Source organism: Alligator mississippiensis, chromosome 4, assembly GCF_030867095.1.
Source record: "Alligator mississippiensis isolate rAllMis1 chromosome 4, rAllMis1, whole genome shotgun sequence".
NCBI classification, from domain to species: domain Eukaryota; kingdom Metazoa; phylum Chordata; order Crocodylia; family Alligatoridae; genus Alligator; species Alligator mississippiensis.
The window spans coordinates 53,209,262-53,231,979 of record NC_081827.1 but is presented as its reverse complement, the minus strand read 5'-3'; the positions used below and the strand labels follow the sequence as shown (position 1 = coordinate 53,231,979).

At 40.6% G+C, this 22,718-nt stretch overlaps 1 protein-coding gene across 1 annotated transcript in view; it reads right to left on the bottom strand.

The window, feature by feature from the left end:
- DOCK4 (dedicator of cytokinesis 4) overlaps positions 1 to 22,718 on the bottom strand; it is a 405,154-nt gene that overhangs the window by 262,277 nt on the left and 120,159 nt on the right. Inside the window, exons 2-5 of the mRNA XM_019492471.2 lie at positions 11,955 to 12,038; positions 10,950 to 10,990; positions 2,711 to 2,766; positions 671 to 767 (exon numbers count right to left, since the gene is read on the bottom strand). Coding sequence (XP_019348016.1) covers positions 671 to 767; positions 2,711 to 2,766; positions 10,950 to 10,990; positions 11,955 to 12,038 — 278 coding nt within the window. The remainder of the gene's footprint in view (positions 1 to 670; positions 768 to 2,710; positions 2,767 to 10,949; positions 10,991 to 11,954; positions 12,039 to 22,718) is intronic.

Genomic DNA, 22,718 nt, shown 5'->3' with positions numbered 1-22,718 from the left:
TCCACTATCATAAATCAAATCAAAGTAACAGCTACCATAAAGGTGTTACTGGAAATTCTCCCCCTTATCCTTTCCCTTTTTTTTTCCCTTGCTATATTAGATGCAAATAACTAGAATACTTTAATTCCCTGTTTGATCAGTATTTTGGAGAAAGAGCGTTTTTTCATATTTATTTCTGTTCCTTACTATAACAGTTTCTAGTTGGTTTCCTTTACTCTTCTGGTGTGTGACTTCTGGTCATCTGTATATGAAAGAGAACCATTTGATCTTGTTCTTGCTTTCATTTTGCGTTTTAATTGGCATGGTGTAAATATTGCCATTTCATATGTCTGTTGTCACACCTCCCAAATCTTATAATTTTTTTAAGTTAGGCTAAAATGAGCAGCTAAGTCATTTTGATTTATTCTTCTGTTTTACTAGCTATGATGAGGTGAACAGATGTCCTAGTTAGGCTCTGGCAGAAAACCATAAATACTGGATTAAAAAATCCTGACAAAAAGAGACCCTGGTAAATAAATCCTATAGGAAAAAAAGCACCTGCCTTCAGTCTTTGAAAGAATACTGTTTCTGTTTTTATTAAATGCAAGCTAGTTTGTTACATTATTTCTAAGATAAGAGAATCTATTACTTTAAACTGTTTCCAAGCAAAACACTATTATATAGTACTTGCCACATAAAGTTGTTTCCACATTGTTCCCCAGTCTCTCAAAGTAGATGTCATCTCTGTGATAACCGAGTCTTCTGTTGGAATAACCATTTCAAACTGCCTGTGACATCCAGAAGAATATATGATATTACACAACATCACAAATCACATAACTATTATTAACATAATCCCTCTTTTCTACAAATGGTGATGTTTATTAATTTATATGGTGTTTCTTTTACATCACCATGCCTTTCACTTGTGCAAATGTTTTACTCACCATAAGTAAATTGTGGGGTGAGATCCTGGTCACACAAGGGTTTTACCACCGACTTAGTTAGGATTTCATCTATACTTTTACATCAAATAAGTCCTTCAAACTTGTTCATAAATATTTCCTGATAGTTAGAAGGACAACTGGCTGCTGATTCTGTGAATTTGGTGACTAAACAAATGAATACATTCTCTCATTTTAAACTCCTCTTACAGCAATCACTCTCTAAGGTAGATCATAAGCAAGAACTTAAAGAAAACCAGAAAGGCTCTCCAGTGTGAACAGGAGGAAAGAGGGGTGTTGCAATATTTTAGATCGGGCTACAAAAAATTCTGAAAATTGACTTATTTTAATAGCAATCATCATCCTTTGTTCTTATATCATTAGTTCCCAGGGAAGATGGTTAGCGTTATTACCCTCATTGGGCCTTATAACCTTCTTGAGAGACATCATCCAGGTAAGAAGCCATGACAGAGATGCCTTTGAAAGCTCATCCCTGGGAAGGTGGTTAGTTGTGTTAGTCTGAAGGCAGGCAGAAGGTAGGACAGGGCAGCACCTTAGAAGCTAACTGGTTCAGAAAGGCATGAGCTTTCAAAGGCAACAGCTACTTCATCTGATGCTAACATAACAGAGTGCCACTTTGTCCTATTTTCTGTCTGTCATTAGATCTTGGAGCACTTCACAATCTCTGGCATGGTTTCTTACCTAAGCAATGTCATATTCTCTTGTCCCTTGCCATGTTACCATGATGCAATGTGCAAATACTGGGCCACAGTACATCATGGGAAATGTAGCCTTGATGGGGAACCTGGTCCATTGAGTACTGAACAGAGGCATGGCACAGCAGAATTACAAATCCCAATTGTTTTTTTACAGTTTTCCAAGGGCTTGGGGGCTTTGTTTTATTTATTTATTCATTTTTGGATAAAAGTTCCATCTTCCACAGGAAGCAGTTTTTTATGCATTTTCACAAAAAATTCCCATTTTGTCAAAGAACATGAGAATTTTAACTTAGCCCTACCAGGAGGAACATGACCAGATAAGTGTAAACAGCACAGCAATTCAGCGCTATGGCAAGGAGTATCCTGTTGAGCACACAATAAGTAATTCAACTTCACTTGACCAGCCCAGGTCTTTAGCGGTTCCATGATGGATGGAAGATTTTCATTACTGGTCACCAAACTTGGACTTCAGCATTTCTTCTATTTACAACCTTTTGAAAATTGGAAACTGGTACAGTTTCTAAACTCTAATTCAAACATCAACATTCTAGGCATGGGTTTTTTAGATTTTTAACTTCATCTGAGATAATGAATACAGACCAGTAGACATCCAAAATTAAGATAAAAAATAGTTCTCAGTAATGTGCAAACAATCAACAATAAAAAAGTGCAACAATCAACAATAGCTAGTAGCCTCTTGTATGTAGGGCCCTGTACAGAACAACTTTAGGTAAGGCAGCCAGCTCTTATTAAAGTAAGCCCAAATTAACATAAGAATTTATCAATAAATTTAAATATACAATTGTTCTCTCTATATATGCTACATGACAAAAGTGATTACTCCGTTTCTGCCCTATATAAAATTTTAAATAAAGAGACTCCAGCCTCATGCCTGAATAAAAGTTCCAAGCTAGTAAAAATTATCCATTTTAACTTTTGTGGCAGAGAGTTGAGATTTTATAGAGTTAAACACCAATGAAAAATATATCTTCTTTATTCTAGCTATAAAGCAGCCTTGGTACAACAATCTGCATGTCCTTAAATATTTGAACCAGAACTGGCACCTACCCTTTGTTCTTAACACATGCATTTTTCAGATGAATATAGTTCGAGGGAAATATGCCCTGAAAGAAAAACAGGTTAAGAAACAAACAAAAAAAATCATTAAGCTGCCTGCAATTAATAGAAAATCTTGAATTTAGGCTAACATATTTCTCAGAAAATACTTCATACCAAATTTTTTAAAATGTCCAACAGTGACACTGTTCATAAGGGGAAGAGTAGCAATTGCTTAGAAAACACAGCATAAGAATTGCATGTGATCAAAATTGCAAATATTATCAACAAATCAAATATTTGTGACACCAAAAGTTATAGCTATTCTATATCATTCTAAATTAGAGCCTAAAATGAGTACACCACAATATTTATTTGCATACCAACCAACTTTTTTACTTAATCAGCCCCACCCAAAATGGGGTGTGTGTCTTAAATGGGGAAATTGATTTTCTGCCTAGAAGAAGTACCCTGGTTTAATCCCTTCTCCACAGGACAGCAGCAATGGCATTACTATTCAGGCAACTGAGAGAGTCAAACGACTTAATTGTTCATCAATCCGCATGTGATGAACATCTCTTTTTTTTTTTTTAAATGGCTTTGATGTTCCACTAATCAAGCTAACCTTTCTTATGGCAAGTTTGCTGTCAGCTTGATGCTTTTGGTCTTTCTTCTCCTTTCTCATAGTCCTGGAGATGCTTTAGCTCTTTTCAAAATCATAAATGTACCCACGGAAACAAACCTATAGCAGCAGCTAGGGTTTCAGCTTCTAGTTAAGCAGGAAAGGGAGGGTGAGTCAGCTGAAGATTATGCTCTTTCCATGCATGATGCATCCATAACTCTAGAAAAATCTTTTTCGGTCCACTGCCTTCCACAAATGAGTTGTGTGACTTATTTGGGAGTGTGTTTGATTCAAGAAAATATAGTAAGTAGTATATTGGAATATAGCCTCTACATATATTTCTATTAATTACTGACAAATAATCTGTGGCTGTTTTATCTGTGGCAAAAGTGATCATCTGGCATGTATTTTCAGAACAAAATACTTTTACTGCACTCTTTATTTAGGACCTGCTCACTAGCAGTGTCATTCTTTCATGCTCTCTGATGGTAATGCTGCAGCAATAAAACTACCCATCTCTTTGCATGGAGCAGTGAGATCATAAGCAGGGTAACAAGCAAATACACCCTAAGAAACACATCTTTAAAATAAAAACAAAACATAATTTTTTTAGAGGACAGAATTGATAGTTAAAATATAAGCAAATTCAAATGAAAATTTTTAAAAAGAATATATATTCTCCATTGTTTAGTACAGCTGATGGTGCCTCTTGCTATAACAGAGATGGCAATTAACTGGTAAGGAATTCTGGCAAATGCTAACAGACTACTTTGCCTTTTAGGAAGGCTCATTTTCAAAGTTCAGTTCAGAAAAATCACTTTAACCCTCAAGGTTTGAAAACTAGAATAGCACCCTCATTTCCTCAGGGATCTTAACACAACTTCTACTAGTATAGTAATTTCTATACTATTGTTTATAGAATACTGTGTTTTTTGCAGGCCAAAAACCAACAACGAAAGTAAGTACTTGTTGAACAACTGCGGCTCATAGCCACACTTTAAGTTCAAGACTGTATAAGATTATATATCAAACTGAAGTGAGATCACAGAAGCACTGACTAATTCTCAGCCTATTTTAATACAAGAAAAGCCAGAAAAAATAAGGGTCCTAAGCCTATCATCATTATTCCCATTAACCTCAAAGGATATTATATGCAGATATTGTGTTTTTGCTATAACTGATATGTAATTAGACATAATTCATTATGCACAGGAATCTAAGTCACAGTGATAAGAAGGGATTTTCACAGGCATGAAGCTGATTTCACAGACTTTTCACAATGAGCTCACCCCTCACCACTGACTGGCTGAGGGGCTCCTGTGGCCCCACCCCTCGGTGCCGATTGGCCGAGAGGGCAGTTTGTCATGCAGCCTCACTCCTCACTGAAGATCAGCGAAGAGGAGTGGGGCCATGAGACAGGCAGCCCTCAACCAATCAGCTGCAAGGGGCAGAGAGGTTAGGGCGACTGCCATCTTGATTGTTCCCCTTCATGCCAGTGGCTCCCCCCTGGTGGGCTATGAAGTCAGGCCACAGTGACCATGAGGGCAACTGGCTCAACCTGGGGAGTCAGCATTTTATTTTTAGTAAGTTGTTGTCGTTTGTTGGTTTTTTTATTTAACGGAAAATGCCCAATTTAATGGTTTCATAAAATCACAATTTAAGTAGGCCCCTAAATATGCACTCCCACTATTTAACTCTCATATAAATAAATGGAAGATTTAATTGAGCAAAGACTGATGGATTATGTTTAAATAGGAAATGGGAGTATGAACTGAGCCAACAGCATATTCAAGTTGGTCTAATTTTGTGCCTACCTAGGAAGCAAAGAGGTTTGGAAAAGAGAAAAGATGGAAGAAGAGGTTTGGGATGAGTATGTAGAGAAGCCCAAGAGACTTTTGCAAATTTTTTTTTTACAGGTGGGTTTAACAAAACCCTGAGCAGTAGTGGCAATGGTTCTACCTCTGATCCAGAGCACACAGCAGTAGCAGAGGCAGCACTGATAGCTCTACCTCTGACCCAGGGCATGCAGCAGAGGCTCCAACAACTGCCCCATGCTGAATCTGGAGCTGAGGCTTGCCCTCTTCTATGGTGGCAGTTCCAGTATCTTGCCTCAGCATGGAGAATGTGGTGGGACCTGGTGCCCAGCAAGATAGAGTTATGGCATGGCAGCACATAAAGTGGTCAGAGGTGACTGAGACTGTGTCAGCCCTCGCTTGCTCTCCTGCTGCCTATCACCACGTCCACCAGGGCCAGAGGGCCACAGATTTCGTGGCAGGCCACTCTCTCTAGATACACCCCCAGTTTCCCAAACTACTATGCCTGCTGGTAGTTTCGAGAGCCAGACAGAGTTGCTCTGCAGGCCACATCCAGCCTACTGACCATGTTTGATAATAGGGGTGTGCAAAGCTTCAGTCGCCGATTCAATTTGGAGAAGATTTGGCCTGATATGGCAGCCGAATCATTGAATCCGAATTGAATCAGGAGACCTATTAAAAGCTCTGAATCTATTTGAAGCATCTGAACCAATTCCGAAAAGGTTTGACAATTCGGAAGGCGGTCTTGCAGGGAAACAGGAACTGAGAAGAGGGAGGGTAGAGCGGGGGAAGGCTACTCCGATATTGACATCTGGAGCCAGCAGTGACTGATCTTTCCCTGAGTTCCCTTCCAGTCACACTGCTCTGGGGGAGGGACGTAGAAACAACATATAAGGCTGTCTCTTGCTAATCTCTCTTCTTGGAAAGGATTGGATACACCTTACTAATTACACTTGCCTAGAATCCCTCTACTTATCCCTATCCAAACCATTCCTTTCAACTTATTCTTCCCTGAAAATCCTCTTATTTGTTCTTGTTATTTCCCTCCCCCACACACACTTTTTAAAAAGAAAGCTGTGTTTTCCCTGACAGTGTGTCATCTATCACTGTGCAGGAAAGCACATATTTCTCACACACACACACACGCTAAACACATGCAAGATATATTACACACACACACACACACACTTTCCAGCACACCAAACATCATGAAGCGTGCTGGAAAGGCAGGTGCCAGGTCTTCTGGCAGGGGAGGGAGAGGGGCTAGAGGGGGTAGGGGGAGAACTGCAAGTTCCCTCACCCAAACATAGATGCACCTTCCTTCCTAGCAGTGATGACTCTTCTGCTGCCAGTGGGAGCAGGGAGGTGGGAGCAGTACCTGTCCCTGCACCACCTCCACTAACACCAGAAATAGCAACCAGCCCCAGCATGAGTATCCTCCACCCCAATCGCAGATCCCAGGATGAGCCTCCCAGTCCCAGAGGAGGAGCTGGATCTGGAAACAGAGAAGCTGAGTGCCATAGCTAAGGAAATCCTGGGGAAGGAGGGGGAATTGGAGTTTGTGCTCCACACCCCTCAAAGTTCCCCTAGAAGCAGGTTTCCTTCTCTGGAAGGTACTTCAAAGGAGGTTGTGTGGGCAGGTTGTTGCACCTCTGCTTGCTGAGAAGGGGGATAAGGCAGGATCCTCAACCTCAACCCAGAAGCAGGGGGAGTAGTGTAGTGTGGGATCATTTTGAGGTGGCAGATGATCCCAAGTATGGTACCTGCCAGCACTGCCAAAGGCAGATCAGCTGGGGCAAGGACGTGAAACACTTCACCACCATGGCAATGCTGTTGCATCTCAGGAAGCAGCACCTACTTGCCCCCCCCTTGCTCCAAAGCCCCAGCCCCCTGAAGCAGAGGCAGGCCACCCTGGACCAGTGGGGGAAAGCCACAGACAAAGGAGGGGCACACTGCAAGGGTGAGCGAGGTCACCCAGAGCACTGGAGAGATGCTTGCTCTGGATGGCCAGCCCTTCTACTTTGTTGAGTATCCAGGGTTCAGGTGGCTCATGGCCCCATCTTACGGAATGCCCGCACACACCACTTTTAACAGGATGGTGGTACCCTCCCTGTATGAGGCATGCAGGGAGTACTTATAGGAGGAGCTGTGCAAGGTAGGGCCGCAGGTAGCCTTGCACTTCATCTCAGACATCCGAAGCAGCCAGGGTGGAGATCATGCCTACCTCTTCCTCACAGGGCACTGGTGCGATCAGTCAGGCCATTGGTGGGCTCTCCTTCAAGCAGAGGTGATGGATGAGTCCCACATGGCAACAGAGATCATGGGGGCCATGAACCACGATGCAGTGGTGACTCACAGGGCAGGGCGAGCTTACCCACAGGTTCATGGTCATTGACAGTGAGGCCAATATGGTCAAGGCGTTCTGTGATGCCAACTCTGTTGGCATCTGCTGTGTGGCACACAAGTTCTGCCTCATAGTCTGGGACACCTTGGAGGAGGACAGGGATGCCGGTGATGGCGCCATCACTACCACTACTGGCCAGCTTATTTCAAGATGCAGGAAGGCGCCAGGCTACTTCCACTGGAGCATCACGGGGGGCAAGATGCTGTGGGACAAACAGGCAGAGTGAGCATCCTGCAGCACAAAATCATGCAGGATGTGGAGACTCAGTGGAACTCCACATACCTGATACTGGAAAGGCTGGCTGAGCAACAGAAGATTGGGAGTGGAACTCCACATACCTGATACTGGAAAGGCTGGCTGAGCTCAGGGAGATTGGGATCAGCAGCCCCCTTAACAAAACAGCATGGGATACCATCTCCTGGATCTTGGTGGTCCTCTAGCCATTCCTTGAAGCCACCAAGAGCCTCAGTGCTGGCAAGGCCTTCCTTAGCCAGGTGATCCCCATAGTGAAGGAGCTTGAGAATCAAATGGAGAAGTTCCAGGGGGATCACTGCTCCTGGCTGGGGCAAGCCACTTTCCCCAGAGGTGCAGGCACTGGTGAAGCAGCTGAAGGAGGGCATCAAAAAACAGCTGGATCTGTTGAGGTTCAATACAGTCCACGCACTGGCAGGCATGTGTGACCCGAGGATGAAGGGGAGCATCTACAGTAGCAAAACCCTTGATCACTGGACAGAGATGCTAGTGAACAGAGTTATGGAGACAGAGGGGCAGAGACAGGGGGATGTGGAAGAGGGGGATCTACTTTCCCGTGCCAGCACTCCAAGCACCAGCTAATCTCCTCCATCACAGCTGCTGCCAATGTGGGCCAAGGGTCGAGAGGCACCAGACCCCACCATGCGGCAGGTAGTACAGAGGCCTCAGTGACTACCTATCTCACTGAGGTCATGGAGTCTCTGCAATGTGACCCCTTGGCCAATTGGGCAACCCGCAGCCAGATGTGGCAGGAACTGGCCACAGTTGCCTGGGAATACCTGTCCTGTCCACCACCCCGTGTTCCAAGTGAGAAGATGTTCAGCATAGGTGGGGATGTTGTGACACTCCACTGCACCTCCTTGGATCCTGGTTTGGTGGAGCAGCTGGTGTTCCTGAAGGTGAACCTCCTGCTGCTGGGGTTCTCCAAGTTCCACATGCAGATGGAGTGAGTGTCACCCTCCTCACTCAGCACCTATTTCCTTTCTTAAGTTGCTTTCACAACCATTTAATGCCCCTCTCTCAAAGCTGGAGGTGGCAGTTTAGTTTTTCACCAGCCAGCAAGGGAAGAACATCTCCCTGCTGAGCTCCCATGCCAGGATGAACTTGGAGGTATGGACTAGGACTATGGGAAAGGAGATCTCAGGTCCTGGCCATGACCTAAAACTGCACCCTGCCAGGGTAGGGAGGCCTGGTGGGACTGCAGGTGATACAGCAGCCCCAGGAAATGCCAGGACTGCTAACTTCCCTGGTGAAAGGTGGGTAGAGGGTGCCTGATAACCTCCAGTCACCACATGCACGCACAGTCCTGGCTGGGGAAAGCCATCTGCGAGGCATAGGCCACAGTGTAGGGAAGGTATGGAGCTGCAGAATGGATGTCACCCCTATACATCAGGGACCTAAATGGGCAGCCTCCCACCTGAGTAAAACCTGAATCAGTTTTCCATCAAGGTGTGGTAGGAGAAAGAGGGGCGGGGCGGTTGGCCCAGAAACAGGTGGGCAGGCCAAGATCTAACCGACACCAGGAACGTCCCCTGTTACAGGCTACCATCCCTGCTGCATTTATCCCACTCTGACTTAACACACAAGGCAGACAAGGTTCTTTGGGTCAGTCTGATATCTTTTATTAGACTGAGTAATTGGAGTAATATATCTTAGCAAGCTTTCAGGTTTAAAAACCCTTCATCAGGCTGAGGAAGCATCTGCAATTGGTGTGTGTGCTCTTCCTGGATGGAATGAATACTAAAGAAGTCAGAGGCCTGGCTGCAGGCAAGAAAGCTAGTCAGTGAAAATGTAAATTGCAGCATCGGGGTGAGAGACAGTACCCTCACATTTACTACACCCCACAACAAAACCATCACCATTCCTGGATCTTACAGCTGCACCTCCAGAAACATTATATATCTCATCCAGTGCACCAAATGCCCTGATGGAAAATATGTAGGAGAGACCAAACAACTGCAGACCAAAATGAATGCACACTGGACATCTATTAAGGACAAGAACACCCAATTACCAGTGGGGACACATTTCTCACAAGAAAACCACTCTCTCTCCAATCTCTATCCTCAAGCCTACAAACTTCACTTCAGAAATCTACTGTATATAAAAACTCATGGACTCAATACAGATATTGGATTTATGACACACTACAACTTGCCAGACATCTGACTCCCCAGGTACCTCTATACTTTTACCTACCTGCTACATCCCTCTCCCTGCCCCCACCTCCCCAGCCTCTCTCTCACTCCCTGGTGCCTCAATTTACATTTTCACTGACTGGCTTTATTGCCTGCAGCCCAACCACTAGCTTCTTTACTCTCCCTGGATAGAATGAATAGCACACACTAACTGCAGATGCTTCCTCAGCCTGACAAAGGGTTTTTAAACCTGAAAGCTTGCTAAGATATATTTCTCCAACTCTTCAGTTGGTCTAATAAAAGATATCAGATTGACACAAAGAACCTTGTCTGCCTATGACCTTAGACCAACGTGGGTACAACCTACACTCCTTAACACACAAGTGATATGAGTTTTGCTTTTAACAGTTTGAGAGGCACTTTCACAGAAACCCCTACACCTATGTCCTTGAAACTTGGCAGGCTTCATGCCCTCTGAAGGGGCTACCATCCCTGCTGCTTTTATCTGAATTGGCCAAAGATTGACAAAGTTATAGGTATTTCAGTGACTCCCCATTATACTCTATGGCTGAATCTCCAAATCTGTGCCAAATCTCCAAATCTGATTTGGCCAAATAGAATCAGGACAGTGACTCGAATCACATAATCAAATCCCTGTCCCTTCAAATCAGCCGAATCTGAATCGAACACTTGCCGCTTTGCACAGGCCTATTTGATACCCATGCTTTACAGCACCCACTCCTCTTTAATTTATGCCCTCTAACTTGAGAACTTTCACCTTTGTTGACTAAAAAGAGAATTTTCCACTCCCACAGTATTTCAGAAATGTAACCCAGGTCCAGAGACACATCAGGAAACAACAATCAAAATATGTAACATCAAGTGCAGAGTATGTCAGCAAGCAGTGGTAGTTTCATAAGAGCAAACTCCTTTTTACCTACAAAGAGTATAATGATTTTAAAATCAATTTTGCATTTTGTACAAGAATTCAAGCTACAATTCAAAATTGCTGGATATTTACCTTAATATTTGGATTTTTTAAGGCAAATCCTCTGTACCAACCTGTAAGGGAAAAAAGGTAATTTTGCCTTTAAAAATATATAACCTGCTGCCATTTGTAAAAAAAGTTTAATGTCCCTCTTTGGGATCAGTCTGACTACAGTCATTCTGAGTATAATCTATATAATACAAGGTAATTTTTTAACCAGAATTTACTGCATGCTTATTTCCAGCAATATTGTAGCCTCTCTCTCTCTACAAATGACTCCAGCAATGCACTCTGCTTATTTTTTGTATTGGATGTTATTTTAGCCAAAAGGTAGAAGTGGGCTTTTATCTACTGTAATCTATTTTATGAACAGTTATTATATGTCAAAGTCTGGGGGTAGTAGCTATATAATTAAATTAAACTTCTAATACACCTGATTCAAAATAACATTGATTTAATGCATTTTATGACAAGGCTTTACCAGGACTAACTAGATTAGCAGTTTATCATCCTCACACCCATGAAAACAAAAGGTATATTATATTAAACGATGAAAAACAGCTTCAAGAAACTGACTCTCAGTAGGATATTAAAGAAATACTGCTACTGAAGAAAAGCAAATGTATTTCCTTTATTATAGCTCTGTGCACACATTGAAATAAAGGCAGAAATATATATTTAAGGTCAGTAGCATCTATATCAAAATAAAGGCATGTGGATGGGCCAATACTCAGGGAGATTTAGACTTGTAAACTGTAATGAAGCTTGAATGCTTCCTGCTGAATGTCAAGCTTTCCTGGAAAATATCAAGAAAGCTGAAGAAAACTCATGAAAAGACCTCCCTGCTGTTTTAACAATTATTTTTCTCCCTGGATATTAATTAAACAATGAGAGAAAACAAGAAACCCCTTGAAAATAGGAAAATATAGATGTATATTACTATAATTTTATATCTTTTATATTGTAAATTAAAATGAATGGGACTTAAACATCAATATCCAACAAGTCATTAAAATCAGAGTTAACTTATATACTCACCATCACATTTCTCTAGGATTTGAACTGTATCTCCAATCTCCAACAACAATCCATGTGGGACTGTTCCTCGAAAACTGGCTATTACTGAAAGAGATATGAGATTTCAATTAATCACACCATTTAAAAAAGGCATGCTATTAGACTTTTATACTTCAGGGGAAAGCAAATTTTTAAGAAGCAGATTTAGTGTAAATTACCAAGTTGGGAATGGGGAAAAAAAGAGAGAAAAGGAGGTTTTTCTTAATGGAATACCAAACACAGGCCTAGAAAAAAAATCCACTTGTTCCCTCATTAAAAAGAGGTCAAAAGCTTGCTTTAGAGAGAACAGCTGCTTAACCCATCAATATCTGCAGAATTTAAACTTGTATTTAAAAAAAATGTTTTCTAGACCATTTAGGTCTGAGGATATCCTTTAAAATGTGAACCCAGGCTAAACAGAAGCATTTCAGACTTTCTGAATCTAATAGTCAGCACTGGTGCTCTTGCTGCTTCTTTTACTTGGAAAACTATGAGCAGCAAGAGCAGGCATGCAAACTTTTCAAGGCAAGAGATCTAATAAGGAAGCCTGAAAAATGGTAAAGAAACCTCTTTTCCCTGCTTCCAAAATGTTCCACATATTACCTACTGTAATACAAAGACCATCTACCTTCACAGTAACACTGAACTCAAGAAAGAAAAATTAAATATTTGCCTTCCAAAAGTTGAAGACATAAGCTTCCAATTTACAAGACACTTAAACTGAGTATGATTAGAAAGATGGAGATCCAAAGCAGATTTCATACACAGCACTAGGAGAAACCCCCACCCCCTATATTTTGCTGTTCAAGTAGCCTATGATAACAACTTTATAAGTTAGGAGACAGAAATTTGCTTTCCAGCACTGATGGTAAAATAGCGGGGCTTAATTTTATAGCTTTTCTATGCAAAGGGGAAAAACCAAAAGACGTGTCATAGACAGCTAAGCCAGAGCATGCTTCAGAGTTAACACTGATATTGACAGGGCATTGTTAAAGACTACTTAGCAGGTGAATAGCAGCCTCTTTGCTATGAGAAAATACTACTTAACAAAAAACTCAGAGACAAAGAAACAAATATACATATGGTTAAAGAAAAGAGGAAACCTATGTATAGTAGAGATGCATCAGGAATGACTACTTGACATCTCAAGGAACTGCAATAATCTAAGTGCAAGTTACATGTCCATTTTATAGTCCTTGACCACTCACGAGTCTGCCTTCCCTAAGCAATGAATATATCCAACTAGGATAAAATATACTGTCCAACCTTGTATTCTTGCTGCACTGTTTCAAGAGCAATTAGCTGGCACCAGCCACTAGAATTTAAAATCCGTTTCTGAGACATCACTGGAAAGTTTTGGGTTTTGATTCTAAACCAGCAGGACAAATCCTCTTCTTGGACAGATGTATCAAGTTAGAGTCTAGGAACACATTCCATTTTGATTTTACACCAATTTAAACTATAAGAACTGCTCAAAGCAACAGACAGCAGTAACAAGAACTGCCCGACAGTACAGGCAATGGAGCTTTAAGGTATTTGCAAAAGCAAGAGAAAACAGATTTTCGATTGTAACTCCCTTTATTGTAATTATAACCTGCAGTGCTTTTCTACATGGAACCTGTCAAAATCACATACACAAATTAAATAAATTGACACAACTAGTTGGGTACAGGCAGTCCTCAACTTGCAACATTTTGAGTTACAACCTTTCGCACACAACCTTTCGAAATTGACACCCGGTTTCAACTTTCTGACGTCAGTCTCAACTTTACAACGCTTGATCCAATGCCACGCCATGCCAGCGAACAAGTTCGCTGCATCGCCCTGGAGAACATCTGTCCAAACCTCGTTGGAAACTTTCTTTAAGAAAGCAGACAAGCCTCCAGAAAAACCTGCAGGCAAGACTCCTGAGAAGACTCCAGGCAAGAACCCTTCAAAAAGTCCAACCAAGAGCCCTTTAAAAAGTACAGCAAAGTCACCTCAAAGAAGTCCTTCCAAATCAATATAATTGCTATTTACAATATAAATACATTGATGTAGCTATATTACTCATCTATAATTGATTAAGTACAAAATTCTGGGGTATTTTTGGTGAAAAGAGAGTGTCGGGCCTTGATTCGGGAGCCAATAACCCATTTATAACATTGTTTCCAATGGGAAAAATCGGTTCTGAGTTGAAATATTTGACTTGAAACGTGGTTTCCAGGAACCAATTGTGTCGTAAGTCTGAGGACTACCTGTAATTCAGGAAGCTATTTTTTTTATGCACAATTCCACACAAACTGAAAAGGATTTTTTTTCTAACTGACCCAAGGAAAGTAAGTTTTTCAAGTTTTAAAATTAACACTAAATTTAAAAACGTTCTCCAAAACAGAGAGAATAAGATTATTTAGAAGTGGGTGACAATGGTATTTCACTGCATGTAACATGAACCAAATTTTGCACTTAGTTATGAATACAACTCTCACTGGATTCAGTTGAAGCTGTATATATCCAAAAGAAGTTGGCCTGTTTGGCCTCCAGCAATGCAGCCTTTTTCTAGAGCTTCATGACCCTTGCAAAGATGAAACATTCAACCTTATTTCTAATAACTGCATGTTTCTGCCAAATTTCTCCCCAGAGCTTTAAGGCTCCCAGACTTACTGACTGATAAGGATCCTGTGTGATCATACCTTTTCCCTCACTAAACAGCCTATGAATCTAGCTCCCAAAAGGGTACAAGAACTTGCAGCATTGTAGGCTCTAGGAAAATGTTTTAAATAAATCTAATTAATATGCTTGAGTTTTTATTTCTCCTATCTTTCTCCAGAGTGCCTGCATTTAAGAGTCTAATTTAAGTCTATTGCTATAAAAATAGCTATAACATTCAAATAACGTATTTTTTGTGAGAAGGAAAGCTATTATACATATTCACAGTAAAGAATAATGTCTTAACGATAGTTATTGAACCAAACGAAAATGCATTATCTGGATTTTTTTTCCAACTAATTCTTCCACAAGAATCTAAGGATAATGCAATCATATTGAGCAGGCTGAGATTTAAAAAAAATATATCCAATGGATTTAGGGATACAAGTTTCATTGAAAGACAAAGTAGGACTTGCTCCTATTACTGTAGCTTTTGAACTCCCTCTCTAGAATGACAAGTGCTACTTCATCAATAGCACTACTTTATGAGCAGTGTACTTAGGTTTTGAAGGCTGCTAAAATAGCATCTGCATGCAAAAGACTTCTGAAATAAAAGTCAGAATGAGTGGATTTAACATAAAGACAAGAACTATAATGATATGCTGTTCTTTTTACTCGCAGTGATAAATAGCACAGACTACAATTCACTCTAAGAAGCAATAGATGCCACATTTTTGTTTTGCTCTGATATTGTGCATTCTTTGACACTAAAGTTTTTGGAGAGGATATTTATTGCTTTATATAAAAGCATTTTCCAAAGGAAAGTTTCAGTATTGGAAACATTCAGGAAAAGAAAGAACTACTAACACGTAATAGAGAAAAACAAGAAATCTTTTTTGGAATACAGATGAAACAGAATTGCACCTAGAAACAGCTAGAGAGATTTGGCAAGCTATCAGAGACAAAAAAGAAAGAGAAATGAGGGCATTACCTGTGCTACTGAGCTACAGTCACTAGATCTGCTTCCAAATTTCTGGCAGAATTCTAAGAGAGATCTTGCATCAAGGTCAGACTTAATACAACTACACTGTGTTCCTAGTAGCACCTCTTGAAAGGAACTAAAAGTGCATTCATTGCAAAGAGGCTGAGAATTTGAAGTATGGCATAAAAAACCTCACTCTATTATGCTCAGAAAAAGCAATCTTCTTTTAAAAATAGTTTAGCTTAATTCAGGGGCTTTCAACCTTTGTGGATCAGTGTACCCTGGTGGTTGAATGCATAGCAGGGGATGGCATGCAGCCGGATGTGAAGCAGGGAGGGCAGGTGCGGCCAAACACAGAGTAGCAACAGCTCAGGCTGGCAGCAGGCTCAGCTTGCTAGTCACTGCTCTTTCCTTGTAGTACTTACGGGTACTACAAGGAAAGATCGCTTTTCCTTTATGTTGCCTTTCAGAAACAAGGGGCATATTATATTCTGGAGCATGTTATCTGTGAAAAAATATGGTGTTCTTTGAGGTTTGAGGTAGCTTGGCCTTTTAAAAGGCACAGCTAAAATCAGAAATGGATGAAGCAACTATCTGAATAGTTTACTCCTGTCAACATAATAAGCAGAATTTTAAATACAACTAGTATATATACTTTCTTTTCTTTGGGTATCAAATACAATTTCAGGAAGATGACAAATAGATAACTTAGTTCAGGTGAATTTTGAGATGACTATGAGAAAGAATTCCTGAGGCGCTCTTAGCACCACCTTGTCCCTATGACATGGGGAAGGTCAAGCCATAAGCACCTAAAGCTTACTCATTCTTCTCACCACAAACAAAACCCAGGAATGTTTTCTTCAAAATTAGGTGACATGAGAAGTATCCTAAGAAAGCTTCAAAACAGAAGCTCTAGGATATCCCAGGATGACTATATCAACATCCCAGCCAGAGTAGGTATGCTAACTTTTGGAAAATCACCAAGCAATAGCAGACAGGCATGTGACAAGGCCAAAACTGCTTTAAGGTAAACTCCAATAGAGCTGAATGAAAATACTGCTGAACCAGTATTTATTTAAAATATTTTCCTAGAACCCCTGCTGCAAGCCCTGCAGCCAAAGATGCTCACCCTCCTCCCCTACTTTCTCCCCTGCTGAGAGCCCCCAAGCCGAGAAGGCTCATTGGGGGGTGAGGGGAAGGGAGGCAATGTTCTCCCTGCTGCAAGCCCTGTAGCTAATAACACTGCCCCCTCTGCAAGTTTTGTCAGCTGCAAGGCTGGCAGCGAGTGGTGTACCCATGTGGCTCGAAGCCCTTGAGTTGATGGGGCTCCCAGCCACACGAGTGTACTTGGCCACATGTTCAAGTATTGGTGTGATTAGAACAAGCTGAAAAAATATTACATATTTTTTGTGGAATAACTTTGTAGCTTATGGCTTGTTTATCATGCCATGAATTGGTTGAACATGTAACTGAGTCACAACATCAGGTGTGATTACCTGGTTAATCATGCCTCAAGTGTACTGTGTAGGAGAGGCCTGAGCTCTGATTAGTTCATGTGTAAATTTATGTCATTTGGGAACCAGGTGGTCTACTGAATGCTACCTTGTCATTTAATCCTGCCTCTCCTCCTGCTACCACTTGGTAAAATACAACAACACAAGTGAAATGTGTCAAGTACTGTCTTAAGTATTACTCTTACATAGAAGCAATTGCTGGGTACATTCATAAATGGGAGAAAAAAGATGATCTTTTAGGGCATTCTATATACTATGCTCTCATGATGAAAAAAAGTAAGAATTTTGGAATACCTAATCCAAGCAAGCTTCTAATCCTGCCCTTTACCTCCTGCCAGACTTCACCGTCCCAACATGCAAAAGAAAAAAAAAAGAAAGAACATAATCAAAAGTAATTATCAGAAGTAAGTATTGTTAACTGATGTGTCAGGCTCCTCAAACAGCACAAGTTATAACACAATTTCTACTGTATCCCATCATTCCTAGTTATCACTCATTCCATTATAATTTATATAAACCATGATTCTTCAACAATATCTTCCAGACAACCTTGCACTTCCATGGCTCTATATATGACCAAGGCCTTAAATTATAAATAGGGACCTACTGAAACCATGGAACCACACCCCACCTCCTCCTCCCTACCCCCTCCCACCTGCTCTGCCTTTCCCCTTTGTTTGTCAGGTTTTCAGGGGGGGAGGTTTGGGGGGGGGAAGGGGGGGGAGTTGCACTAAGCCCAACAAAATTGCAGAGCCTACCACTTATGGATGGCCCAAAAACCATGGCTTAATTATCCTGATTAAGTCAGGGAAAGCCATCGGTCCAACCGTAATAACATGTGGATTAATGGCTTCCCTCAGATTAATCAGGGTAATTAAACGACGGTTTTGGGTCAGATGGCAATCTGCAGGGGGAGATGGGACTGCTGGGGCCCCTCAACCAATCAGAGGTGTGGAGGGGAGGGGCGCGCTATGCTCAGATCATGAAAATGGCAGCTGGCCCCAGGATCTGACCACGAAAATTGGCTGCCTGCCTCCTCAAATTCAGTAAACCCCTAGTTATAGGCTCTGGGAACATGGAATGTGTCTTTCAGTAAAAGCACCTGTAATGTTGCAATGTTATGAATAATAACAGAATTATTTAATTGCAGTCAGTATGTTTAAAGATAATACACTCTTGACAGAGCAAGCTGTCAATAATTCAAAGAAATGAAATACAATAAATAAAGCTTTGAGGCATTATGAAGCCTAAAAATGAATTCCAAGATGTACTGTGCTCTTTTTTTTTTTTTTTAAATAGAACACCCAGAAATGAACACTAGAGAAAAAAGCATCATCACATCCTTTGAATTGCAACATGCTGTGTATGATGCCCTTTGTCTCACAAAAGGTTGAAAACAGAGGAAGGAAGTAGATCATACCTCATCCTACTAAATTTTGAAGCACTGGATCTTGGGTGACCAGTCATTAGGTGACCTTTATTTTTGGCTGGAGAAGTAGCTGATGCTGCAACTCTCATTTCATGAATTGTGTGAGAAAACCAAACACATTTCCTAAAACTGCTTCCAGAAAGTTTCTGAGACGGTCAGAAATATCCCATCTGCCGTGTACTTTGCTGTTGTAGTAACTTTTTTCCCCCTGAGAAAATCATGAGCAAGCAATGACAAAAATAATGCAACTAGGAGAAAAATCACGAGTGGGCAATGACAGAAATAATGTCACTGAGATCAAAACCACTGAAATTACAGTCAGAACTTCTTTATATTTCACTTAACATCACCACTTAAATTAGAAAGATCTCTTTTGCCATGTCCTCATGCCTTTGTAAAGGTTTTCCCCCTATCTCTCCATGTCACTCAACTCCTAAACACGTAATCATTTCCACAGCACTGTATCTGCAGTTACTATATTTTTGATTACTATACATCTCTGCCTCCACCCACCTCCAAGAATACCACCTTAAGTTGCATTACATTTTAGTGGCATAGCATAGGGGAGTGAAAAACTGGTCCCAACAACTCACATGTTGTTTGGCTGTCTGGCACATTTAGGTGACTGTTGATAATACTTAACCCTTCTCAGCAGCTACCACCCCAGTGTGCAGCTACATCCCCACCACCTGCTGCGTGGACAAAGATTTGTATTATAGTCGTGTAGATTGGGACTTCACAGTACAGAGCAAGATACAGGCTGTGACCTAAATATCTAAACAAAAAGCAGAAGAGAAATAGATGTGAAGTGAGCTAGGAATAGAACCCAGTTGAGAGTCCTCTCCAAACCACACACAGAGCAAGCAGCTGAATGATACTGGAAAAAGGGAGAGCAGTGACTTTTAAAAAACTGGGGAGGAAGGAAGGAAGGAGAAAGAATTCGTTAGGGGCAAAGAGACAGATTAATCTCGAGTCAGGATGACAGGTTTTGGTAGGAGGGAGAAACAATCCAAAAATTGTCCTTCTGCTTTGATTATAGGTCTGCAACATAAGGATTAATGGAGCAAGATGTTGCTGTTTTTTCACTTCCTGACAGAAAACCTGGAGCTAGTATTGATTTGAGATATTGTCTACTATAATTTAAATCCAGGTTTTGGCTTCTGAAATGACACTTTCAGAGAAGTTAATAATCTGAATTTACAGCTCTGCCCTTCACTCTTTCCAGAAGGTCTACTTTTTTATTTTCTAAAATAAATCAGAAGAAACCTCCCAAACTGCAAAAGACCAACAAAAAAGTTCAATGAAGCAGAGTTAATCTGTTATTGTTGCACAATAGCTACTTATGTTTTTACATATGAGGCAATAGATTTGTTCTTATTCTGCTCCACCCAGACAGTCACACTACATGTTTTAGACCTGCAGTTCATATTGGAGAAATATAAAATAAACAGTCCTTTATAGTAATAGCCAATAAACACAAATGATACAATTTGCAAGTGCATGCAGAAAATTCAACGCTAAAACAATTTTTAAGTGAGTAATGAATTATATTTATGTATGTAAGCATACAGATATCTAAATTTGGGGGAACATACGGATACTCTTTTTAGACTGTCACTAACTGTGCACAAAAACAATAGTCATAGTATGTTGGCAGTACAGGATTTTCACATGCATGTTCAGAACTTCCGTGCACAAGTGCACGGGGTGTTATACCCCTGGAGATAAGCACGCTTCATATGCAGTTATGGAGGTCCAGACAAAAACAAAGCTATTAGAAGACAGAGGAGTCTAATCTCCCATTAAGTGGAATATTTAGAATGTAGACCCCATTAACAAAAGGGTTAAACTTAATCACTTTCACATCAGTAACAGAATGGATGTCTCCACAGTTATGTCTGAATTGAAGGATGTGAATAGTCTTGCATATATAAACAAAGAGTTATTAAAAGAATTCAATGCCCACTAGCCTCTCAAAATCATCAAAATGAATGTACTATGCAAGATTATTACTTTTCACATTTTAAATACCCTTTAATGACAAAAATATCTTCTAAATATTATTCTATCAAAATTGGAATCAAAAACAGATTATGGTAATCAACTGACTGATGTTGTGAGGGACTGATTTAATATTCTGCTATGTGATCAAGGCTTAATTTTTATCATTGTATTCAGCTCTGCATTGAAGCTATTTTACCAAATAATTGCTCAATTTTACAAAACTTTACCAACCTTACTTGTGAAATTAAGTCTTTATCCAGCAGTTTTTAAAGGATTAATACTTGAACTGTATTGGGCTACTACTTGCTACACTGAACAGATACCCATTTTGAATAATAAAAATCTATTTACACAAATATTTCAACCACTTAAAATGTTATCAGAAAAGTTTGCATCAGCTGTCAAGACCTGAAAATAATAAGCAGGCAAGTTGCAATCACTAATTAACTTTTTCCTAAATCTGTCATCTGCCTGTTAGAAAAAGCTGAGTGGTATCATCCCCAACCATAATTCCTAATAGGAATGGAAGGAAGCCCTGGCTACCCATGCAGATGAAAACAAAGTATTCCGTCCCCTGGCTGTTTTCAATACTTTAAAATTCAGCAACGTTATCTTCTGTCAGAGTCTTTACTAAAACTCCAACGGACATAATAGCAAGAAATATTTCTAGCTGGAAGCAGCTAAACACTAAAACAGTTCTACAGGCCCTGGTTCAAAGGATGTATAATTCCAAACAATGCACCCAAACAAACACAGTTATTCTGTCAGTCACATGGCATCTTCTCAAGTCAATAGGCCAATAGTGCTCAGATGAGAGAGATCTAGATCAATGTGGCCTGGAAATACATTAATGAAAATCACCTTGCTGGGCTTTTTTTGTTTTGTTTTGTTTTTTACAGAAGGCTTCTATACAGTCCTGGCCAGATCATAAAGCAACTCTCTATCACAAAATGACTCTCCCCTAATTTCTCTCTGGCACATCTAACCTACTGGGTACAGAGTTATAGATAAATTAAACTCGTATATTATTTGTGAGATGGACTGAGGCCAACAATAGTTTCATGTGAAATAGATCAAGGCATTTAGTCGATTTTGAGAAGGTAGGAAAAACAATAAATTTCTCTCTTAAATTTTCAATTAGGATTATAATTCTTATATGTGTAATCTTTCAATCAACGCAGATCAATCTGCAAATCTTCTGGGACAAGAAAAAGCCTCTTGTATGATAGTTTTATCAGTTTCCTCCAGATTTTTGCTTAGCATCAGAATTTTTGCTTTCCTTTCCTTCCATCTCTCCCATTTAGCAAGTATCCCTATATCACTAATGACATATCAGATATTGGCATTTTGCTTTAAATGCTAGCCCAAAGGACTGGATGCCAGCCTAGAATACCACACACAGATTTATTCCAAATACATAAACAATGTTCTGATCCTCCCAGGTGCGAGACTACACATCACAATTCTTACTCTTATAAGCAGTTTGTTAAAACCCTATACTTCATTTCAACTCCTAATGCTACTGATTAAGTCAGCATTTTGTTTCTTCTGTACATGTGAAAGCAATTTCTTGGTCTATATTTGTTCCTAAAAAAAAAGGATTTAAAAAACCCAACACATTCCTTGGAGGCCTGAACAACCCAAACAATCATCTCAAGCACAATGAAAAAATCTGTAAAAATGACTTTCTACCACTAGTCTCCTCCTTAGCAAGGCGGGTTCCTGGAGCCTATGCAAAAATTATTGAAGAGGTTTCAAAAGAAGGTGAACTAGATGCAAATGATTGTTTAGAACTTGCGGTGTGCCCTGAAGGCAGTGAAGAGGCTAATGCAAACTCAGGATAGCCTGCTGGGCTCAAGTACATGTCCTTTTGTGGACAGGAGGCTAAGAGGGAAGAAAAAAAGAAAATGTACTGTTGTTGCTGGGGCTGGCTGCAGCAAGATACTCTTCATCTTATTCCCTTGGATAAGGCTGCCAGAAGCCTTAAAGGCTAGGGACAGACATTCAAAAAACCTGAGCCTGAATTCATTCAGTCTTTGCAGGTTAGTCTAACCTGTGTCGACTGAACAGATTTGCAAGTGAACAAACATTTACTTTTAATTCTGGAAATGCAGGCACATGCCTGCAGTGGTTCAGGCTAGAAGCTGGGGGGTGCTAAAGTGAACCCTTCCATCCCTTCCTCAGCAGCC